This window comes from Alligator sinensis, unplaced genomic scaffold (assembly GCF_000455745.1).
Source record: "Alligator sinensis unplaced genomic scaffold, ASM45574v1 scaffold1711_1, whole genome shotgun sequence".
NCBI classification, from domain to species: domain Eukaryota; kingdom Metazoa; phylum Chordata; order Crocodylia; family Alligatoridae; genus Alligator; species Alligator sinensis.
The window spans coordinates 27891-36977 of record NW_005843590.1 but is presented as its reverse complement, the minus strand read 5'-3'; the positions used below and the strand labels follow the sequence as shown (position 1 = coordinate 36977).

Genomic DNA, 9087 nt, shown 5'->3' with positions numbered 1-9087 from the left:
GGGTCGGGCCGGCCCGGCCGGGCGGGGGCACCCGGAGGCTGCGGTCCCAGCGGAGCTCACCACCTCCCTGCCGGGCTTGGAAACCTCCCAGGGCGGAGCCGCAGCCCTGCCGGGCTCCTGAGACGCCTTCCTCGGCCCAGGCCTCAGCTTACCCTGCTGTAGCCCGAGCCCATTGCTCCGTGCTCTGTCACCTGCCACCGTTGAGAGCAGCCCAGCTCCATCCTCTTTGCCCGGGAGCTGAAGACAGCTATTAAATACCACCCCCCACCCCTCGGTCTTCGCAATGATATGACATCCGGGCTGGAAGGGACCTCACACGTTTAGTCTTTGCCCCCTGCCCCCTCTTCAGGGGCTGGAGGCTGCTGTGCAGCTACAGGGCGCGTTACCCCAGACCCCGAAGCACCCCCCTCCCCTGCCGGCAATGTGGACCCCAGTTCTGCCATGCAGGGGTCATTAAAATGCCCCCCAAAGACCCCTGGCAGAGGCCGGGTGGCAGAGGAAGTTAAAACCCCCATAGCCCATACCGGTGGGACTGGGGTGGGGGGATCCCACATGGGCGTGTTAGTGTGACCCCGAGCGGAGGCAGGACCCTCTAAGCAGCGCTGTGCAATGCTGTGCGGGGGCCTGGGCCGCAGCCCAGCAGAGCCCTAAGCCCCCCGATGGCAGCGGGGGCCACCAAGGGCCCGTCACCGGTAGCTTCGGGGGCAGCAGAAAGGCAGAGCAGGGACGGGAGTCAGGACGGTGTGATGCTGCCACCCCTGGTCCCTCTTCTCCAGCTCCGGCTGCTGAGATTCCGGCTGCACAATGGGTCCTGTCCCCCACCAAGCCCGGGGACCCTGCCCTGGCTCTGTCCCGGCAAGACCAGGGGTGACTTTGTCTGGAGAAGACAAGCGGGGGGTTGATAACCACCTTCAAATACCCAAAGGGCGATTGTACGGAGCAGAGATGGGCTTTTCTGGACTAGGGGCAGTGGGCACGGGCTGCAGCAGGGGAAGCTGAGGTGGGAGAGGAGGAGGAAGTTTCTGATGCTGCGAGTGGTCAAGCGCTGGACCAGGCTGCCCACAGACACCCCCTTCCTCCCCCTTCCCCCTCCCCAGCTCACTGTCTCCTTAGGGACCCTCAGCAACGCTGGTTGTCTCTTTGCACCTCCTTTTCCCTCCATCCCCAACTCCCCCTGTAGCTCTCAGGGGGGAGAGGCCTGCTCCTGCCCAGGCTGGGATGGCGTGACCCCTGCACTCCCCAGCCCAGGCACCAGCCCACCCTGGCTCTGGGGACCAGCTGGTGCTGTCCAGACTCCGTGATGCCATGCCAAGCAGGTCTGTCCGTGGGAAGTGGAGCTCCCCACACGGAGCCCCACATCTCCTGCCCATTGCTACTTATCTTCCACCCCGCATGTGCCCCCAAACTGAAGGGCTGGTTCCGGGTTTTTGTATGGCAGGGAGGTGTTCTGCAATTTCTGGCAGGCAGCGCTGCAGCAGTGACAGGGTTCATCCCACAGCGTTGGGGTCCTGGGCAAGGTGAAGGTGGTCACAGACCAGCGGGTCTAGGTCCACGGGAACTTCCTACCTCATTGCACTGGCACCAACCACACCAGTGCCTGCCTAGGGCTCTGGGTATCCAGGGAGCAGGGAGTGGGTCCTGGCTGCTGGGGGGGAGGCGGTCCCCTCTCTGAAGGGCTGGTTCCGGGTTTTTGTATGGCAGGGAGGTGTTCTGCAATTTCTGGCAGGCAGCGCTGCAGCAGTGACAGGGTTCATCCCACAGCGTTGGGGTCCTGGGCAAGGTGAAGGTGGTCACAGACCAGCGGGTCTAGGTCCACGGGAACTTCCTACCTCATTGCACTGGCACCAACCACACCAGTGCCTGCCTAGGGCTCTGGGTATCCAGGGAGCAGGGAGTGGGTCCTGGCTGCTGGGTGGGAGGCGGCACCCTCTGCAGCCGCTGCCTGCAGGGTTGGGGTTGTGGGGTACCAGCCGTCCTGGGCAAGGGAGGGGCTATCTGCAGGACAGGAGCAGTGCTAGAGACCAAGGGGGGCAGTCTGATTCTGTGCAGGGCAGTGAAGCATGGGTAAGGGGGGTTACAGATAGAGACGGCCGCAATTCCCTGTGCCTGGCTTTGGGGCACGGGCTGCAGCTGCTCCTGTTGCACTGGGGCTGAGCCCGGGGATGGGGGCAGCTGCGTGCCCTGGGAGGGAGCCACCAGTGGATGCAGAGACTGCAAGAGAAAGGAGGGATTTGGGCGTAGCCATGGCCCGGTTTGATAAACACCAGCACGCCGCGAGGGAGGAGCGCTCAACAATGTGGCTTTATGCCTTGAACCAATGAAACATCTGATCCAGGTCCTGGTTTGCTTTTGGGTGGGACCTTCTCCTCCAGGTCCACTTGGGATCCAGTGGACTCACGCTTTCCGTGGCTGGGCTTTTGCATGCAGCCCAGGGTTCATTAGCTTCAGAGCCCTGGCACAGCGCACAGCGTTAATGAGCTGCAGACCACTCTGGCTGCTTTCCTCTCCCTGTGCGTAGTGCTGGCTTTTGTTCCCCTCTGTACGTTTCTCCCTGGAAACACGTGGGTGCTTCTTGTGCTCTGGAACAACTGAAGGGTTAGGGTTGGGGTTAGGGTAATGCTACATGCAGAGAGAGAGGAAAGCAGCCGGTGTGGTCCCGATTTGGACGGTGATGGTCAAGAGCAGGGGCGGGCAATTATTTCAGGCGGAGGGCTGCTCACTGAGTTTTGGCAAGCCATCAAGGGTCACATGACAGGCACGCAGGAGCAGATAAATATTAATTTTCTAAAAATTTCAGGGGCCCCGCAGGCCAGGTAGAATGGCCTGGCAGGCCACATCCGGGCCTCATTTTCCCCACCCGTGGTCAAGAGGATCATCCAGAGACCCAGATGCCTTGTCTTCTTGCACTGCAAGCACACGCTTAACTCGATTCAGTTTCTCACCAAGTTTCAAATTGCTGCAACCTCCCTCGGTGTCACCTCCCACAGCGAACGGGCGTTCACATATCTTATTTTCTTTTTTATTTTTATATTGGAGGTTTCTCATGCATCTCCATTTCACTGGGAGATATGCCCTGGGATAGCCCATTATTTTGCTGGACTCACTTTTGGCCTCAGGTTTAATATTTCTGTGTTCCTGCTCTGGTTCAGTATTAACTTCCTGTTGTTCCTTCCACTGCTACTGGCAGAAGCCAGTCACTCTCCTTGGCAGTACTTGATGCAGCCCTGTCTATCTAAAATTGTGGGATGCTGTCACCTGCATGCATATGAGGTTTTTAGGGTTTAGGCACTCATTGCAGTGCAAGGAGAGCTTCCCAGATGCAGCCCAGGGTTTGGGGCATGTTGCTTTTCATCTGCTCCTTTGCTCACTTTCTTTGCATGTAGAAAATTGCACCTTGTAAGGTGGCTTCTTACCCACAAATCCCCTCTGCTAGGTGGCTCTTTTGGGCCACCCTCTTTCATGTACGGGCAACTCTTTTTGAAGTATTCAGCTCTGCAGCTGGGCCCTTCACAGCTCCTTCTGCCTTGCACATGAAGACAGGAAGAACTTTCTCACGAGGAGCGTTGTAAAGCAGTAGGACAGGTCACCCCGAGAGGTGGTGGAAGCTCCATCCTTGGAAGTTTTTAAGACCCAGGTAGACAAAGCCTTGGCTGGGATGATGTAGTTGGGCCTGGTCCTGCTTTGAGCAGGGGGTTGGACTAGATGTGTCCCTTCCAACCCTCATTTTCTATGCTTCTATTAGAAGAACTAAACAATACACTTTATTTGTGGAGCAGTGGGCAGCCTCTGCCAACCCTTCATCTGGCAATAACTGACTACCCTAACTGAGGGGCTCTCTCCGTATTCCCAACTTCCATGGTCTTCTAAGAAAGGGAGTGTCTCTAAATTCTCTCTCCTGTCACTACAGTGGGGTCGTGGAGGCATAGACTGTAGGGTTGTACTGGCAAGGCTGGGCTTTGGGGCTGTACTAGAGGGTGGACTGTGTGACATGATGCTGGATGCTGTGCGTGGATCCTGTGCAGGAATCAGGCTCTGGGGTGGTGGGCCACTGGGGTTGTGGATGAGATGTTTTGGGGAGGCAGGCTGGGAGCCACGTGTGATGCCTGTTGGGTATGTTGTGTGTGAAGCTATAGTGGGTGGGGATCATATGTGGGCTGTGGGGTGGCAGACACCCGGGACCCTCCCCAGGGCTGCTCCCTAAGGCCTCCTATGAGGATGGACCTAGGGAGAGTATTATGGAAGCTGGCCGCCTACCCACACCCTGTGTCAGGGTTGGCAGGGGTCAGCCCCTCTGTGTGGGTGAGTTGGGTGTGTCAGTAGCACATCATGATCCTGGGTCCCTTGTCAGCCCCCAAATTCTACGTTGTCACTGTCCCTGTAGGTGGGCCAGGGGACAGACGCTGCTGACAGGGTCCAGGAGCGAGTGGAGAGACAACGAGAGCACAGGCCCCACACTGGGCTGAAGCCTCCCCTGCAGAGAACATGGCTGCTGAGCTAGGGCCTGCACCCATGCCAGCCCCCAGCCTGCCTCTCCCAGCCCTGCTGAAGACAGAGGAAGGGGACCCAGTAGCCCCTGCACCTGGAGCAAGAGCCAAGGAGAAAGTCTTGGGTGTCGTTCAAGGAGGGACCAGCAGGAGGTCCTTGAGATGGGCAACACCCCAGCAGATCAAGCAGGAGCTGCAGGAGGAGCCAGTCCAAGGCTGGGAGGTGGCACAGGACCCACCATTCTCTGCTGAAACTGTGCCGGTCCCGGTTCCCCAACGACCGCTGGAGCTGGTGTCAGGGGATGACACTCCCACCCTGGAGGCACGGCGCCAGAGCTTCCGCAGCTTCTGCTACCAGGAGGCCGAGGGGCCGCGGGAGGTTTGCAGCCGTCTACAAGAGCTCTGCCAGCGCTGGCTGGAGCCCCAGCACCGCAGCAAGGAGCAGATCCTGGAGCTGGTGGTGCTGGAGCAGTTCCTGGCCATCCTGCCCCGGGAGATGCAGAGCTGGGAGTGGGGGTGCGGCGTGGAGACCTGTGCCGAGGCTGTGACGCTGGCTGAGGGGTTCCAGCTGGGGCAGGCGGAGGAGGACGAGAAGCTCCAGGTGAGAGTGTTTCACCCTGATCCCTGATCCTGCTGTCCACGTCTCCCTGGGTTTGCGGATTTTCCCTCCCACCCCCATCTCTGCCAGGTCCCCAATGACATGGTTGTCTTGTCGCCAGGTCACAGTGTGTGTGAAGGTCGAGGAGGCAGCGTCAGACAAGATGGTGCCGGGGGGGGCATTGTGGGAGCCTCTTGACTCCTGCTTGGAGCACCCGCAACCCCAGCCTTTGCATGGGCCCCAGAGGGAGGCCGGATGGAGTGGGAGCCTGGGGCCTCGGGGCGAGCCACCTCGCATCCGCAAAGACCAGGCCCAGCCCCGCCAAACGTCAGGTAATGTGCCACGCCAGAGCCTGGGGCTCTGGGTCCCTGCCCTCTGGGACGGGCTGGGGCTGTGCTGGTGCTGGGAGAGCAGCACCCAACAGGAAGCTCCTTTGTCCTTTTTGGGCCTGGTCGGTGACTGAGCCCCATTAAGCCTCCTCTGCTGCCCACTGTGACCCCCTTCTAAACTCAGGTTGTTCAGGTCTTTAGGAAACAAGCTCTCAGCCACATCTGACTTGCTCTTGTATAATTAACATCTGGGCTCCGTCCCATTGCAGGCTCCCCCGGCACAGATGAGACCTGGGACTCAGCCGATGAAAGCACCTCAGGCTGGTTCCCCAGACCGAGCTCTTCCCCGGAAGCAGGTGAGGCACTGTCCTTCCCAGCAGCAAGAGGCACCGTCCATCAGGGAAAACTGGAGCATTTGGATGGGGATTGGTTCTCGAATGGCACAGCTTCCAGGGCCCCCCTAGAAACCCTCCTGCACCCTGAAGAAGGTGGCTCTGCTTTTTCCCTTCTTCTCCCCTGGTTCCTGGGCCAGGACTCTGGTGGAGGGCTCCTCTGCTAAATTACAGTCCCTTCTGTCATCCCCAACCCACTCAGAAACCTTCCAATCCCACTCACCTGCCATGTCTTGCTGGGAAAAAAGAGGTGATTTGGGAGGTGTCCTGCCTCTGCTCACAGCAGAGGGTGAGGGGACCCAATGGCAGGGTCTTACCGCTTGACCGGACTCTCTGCCCGTTGGCTCCCCGAGTGTATACTGTCTCAGGTGCCCATGCCCCTGTGCCAAAGGAAGGCCCTTGGGCAGGAAACTGGGGCATCTTCCCTTTATTGGGCAGGGATCATCCAGCCTTCGGAGCCTAACTGACCCCTGCTCTCTTCTGCAGGGGGATCTTTGATCTCTCCTGGCCTCTCCCCATATCTAGTCACTTGGCCTACTCAGGCGTATGTGGCTGGAGTCTGCTACAAAGCTGAAGTCGGTAGGGAGCTTACAGCATTGTCTTCCCACTCTCCCCCAGGCTCCATTTCTGGCCGTAGGTCCCTGCCAGCCCCAAATGTTGTGGCCTGAAAGGGGCCAGGCCTTTCCAGTCTTTTCTTTCCATATCCCATAACCCCCGCCTATGTAAAATCTGGATCCTGGCAATGCACCAGGGTCTCTGGTGAATCTCCCCAAGGAAGCAATGTCCATACAAGCTCTGAGGTGCACTCAGAGTCACTGGGGCATCTCCAGCTTCATGGCCATGGGAGCCTGTTGGCAAGAGCCGTGGGACTCTGCCTCTGCCTTCTCTCTACTTGCTCATGGACTGAGGCCAGAGGGGGCTCTTGGTGCCTGGTTAATATGCTCAAGAAAGGACCCAGGCTGGGCTGGGGCTGGTGCCTGTGCTGGTGTTGACGACCCAGCCCATGGTCATAACACACACTTGCCAGGAGGGGAGAGGAGCAGTGTCTTCCCTCTGCCAGCAGCGCCAGGGCCAACCTGTGGCTTCTGTTGCCCACTCAGCAGGTGCCAGGACCCTGGACAGAGCTGAGGAAGGGCCCATGGGCGAGGCCCCTAGGGGAAAGCAGGACCTGGCTTCCAAGACCAATCCCAAGCGCCACCCCTGCCCCAAGTGTGGGAAGCTCTTTGACTGCCCATCGCGCCTGGCGCTGCATGACCGGCTGCACACTGGGGAGAAGCCGCACGGCTGCCCCGACTGTGGGAAGAGCTTCACCCGGCCCTACGACCTGGCCATCCACCGCAAGGTGCACTCGGGCGAGAAGCCCTACGGCTGCGCTGAGTGTGGCCGGAGCTTTGCTCGCTCCGACACACTGGCATCGCACCGCAAGATCCACTCACTGGAGAAGCTATACCGCTGCACCGACTGCGGGAAGCGCTTCACGCAGCGTGCCGGCCTGGCCTCCCACCGCAAGTTCCACTCGGGTGAGAAGCCGCACCGCTGCCCCGACTGCGGCAAGAGCTTCGCCCTCTCAGATGCCTTGGCCACCCACCGCAAGATCCACTCAGGGGAGAAGCAGTACCGCTGCACCCAGTGTGGCAAGAGCTTTGCCCAGCCTGCCGGCCTCTCCAACCACCGCAAGTTTCATTCAGGAGAGCGGCCGCACCGCTGCGAGGAGTGTGGCAAGTGCTTCGTGCGCCGCCCGGACCTGGCCCGGCACCAGCGCATTCACTCAGGGGAGCGCCCCTTCTGCTGCCCCATCTGCGGGAAGGGCTTCATTGAGGCTGGCCGCCTGACACAGCATCGACGCATCCATATACGGGAGCAGCTCCTCCACCCCTGGGAGCCAGTGTAGTTCTGCCTGTGGTCAGGAGAGGGCATTGGGGGCACCTCCACTCTCAGCACCCACCAGGGCTGTGCCCGTCCCACCCATGCACCAGGTGCAGGAAGACATTTGCCCTGCCCTGATCCCTCCCGAGGTGGTGCCAGACCCAGCAGGCAGACCCTGGGCTTCAATGAGGAGCTTCCGAGCTGCAGGGAGTTAGCTTAGGGAAGTGTTTGCTGAACCCCCTTTTTACCCCCTCATACCATATTGACTTGAATTTAAGGCGACCTCCTCCCTTCCATAATTAGATACCGTAGGTGGAAAAATATATTGTGTTATAATCAGGGATCCGGGTTTTCCGTTTCCCACGGGAGAACAGAGAAAACTAGATTTCCCATTTTTATTAGAGAAAATGTGGATTTTACCTTTTAGCCTACTGTCCCCTGCCACCCTGCTTCCCTCCCCCGCAACCCAACTTGGCTGGGGACAGAGGAGCCGCAGGGAGATCTCACCACTGCTTGCCCAGCGCTGCCCCAGCGATGTGCCTCCTGCGCGCGGGGCTGCACTGAGGGAAGTGGCGCAGGGCTGCACCCCTGAATGCAGTGGCAGGTGCAGGAGGCACATCACCAGGGCAGCAGCAGGTGATCCCCGTGCAGCCCCGCTGTTCCCAGGTGCGCGGGGTCATGCCTGCGGGACTGCAGAGGCCCCACGGGATGGAAACAGGGATGGAGCTCAAGCCCTCAACCTGCCCCACACACAAATCTGGTTGCATGGGTCCCCTCCTGGCCCCCGGGAGTGCGCGTGGTGGTGGGGAGCCACCCTGCCTGAGCCCGCAGCAGGCAGCAGAGGGGAGCAGGGGCAGGGGGCTGTGGACCCGGGTCTGTAGCCCTGGCAGCTGGAGGTACCAGCAAGGCTGTGGGGGGGATCAAGAGGCACAAGCAGGGCTAGGGGAGCTGTTGTGGGGGGCAAGGGGCACAAGCAGGGCCAGGGGGGCTGTGGGAGGAACTGAGGACCACCAGTAGGGCTGGGGAGCTGTTGTGGGGAAAGTGAGGGGCAAGAGCAGGGCTGGGGGGGTTGTGGGGGGAGAGTGAGGGGCACTGGGGGGGGCTTTAATTTTAATAACAGGTTTGGGGGGTTTATCAGATAATTTGTGAATTCTTTTTTATCAGGGAAACCAGGATCCCTGGTTATAATTTTCCAGGTATCGAATCTAATTATGGGAGAGTCGTATTCATGGCCCCAACCTGCGGCAGCAGTGCAGACTGTGTGTTGCAATGACAGGGCTGGACTGGGGTTGGACTGGATGCCCCAGGCTGCATGGGCAATGGAGCCTGCTGGCATGGGGCAAAAGTAAGCTGGGGACAGGGGCAGGGGGGACAGAAGCTGCATCAGGAGGAGATGGCTGGGTGCAGGGGGATAGGCA

At 59.8% G+C, this 9087-nt stretch overlaps 1 protein-coding gene across 4 annotated transcripts; it reads left to right on the top strand.

The window, feature by feature from the left end:
* Positions 1–6: 6 nt before the first annotated feature.
* LOC102376520 (zinc finger protein 397-like) lies at positions 7–8590 on the top strand. 4 transcript variants are annotated; one of them, XM_025195565.1, is made up of 5 exons: positions 7–1316; positions 4382–5085; positions 5204–5414; positions 5681–5767; positions 6907–8590. In XM_025195565.1, exons 2-5 carry the CDS (start codon positions 4483–4485, stop codon positions 7692–7694), a joined length of 1689 nt encoding a protein of 562 aa, XP_025051350.1. In that variant the 5' UTR covers positions 7–1316; positions 4382–4482; the 3' UTR covers positions 7695–8590. The 4 variants fall into 4 exon arrangements, with proteins under 4 accessions (XP_025051350.1, XP_006039046.1, XP_025051352.1 ...); XM_006038984.3 differs by having other exon boundaries at positions 6904–8590; XM_025195567.1 differs by lacking the exon at positions 5204–5414.
* The last annotated feature ends 497 nt before the right edge of the window (positions 8591–9087 follow it).

Excerpts from the sequence above, each read along its gene's own strand:
- LOC102376520 (XM_006038984.3), top strand. The coding sequence starts at position 4,483 with ATGGCTGCTGAGCTAGGGCCTGCACCCATGCCAGCCCCCAGCCTGCCT. Across the intron at positions 5,415-5,680 it reads CCAGCCCCGCCAAACGTCAG|GCTCCCCCGGCACAGATGAG; the intron begins GTAATGTGCCAC and ends GTCCCATTGCAG. Across the intron at positions 5,768-6,903 it reads GAGCTCTTCCCCGGAAGCAG|CAGGTGCCAGGACCCTGGAC; the intron begins GTGAGGCACTGT and ends TTGCCCACTCAG.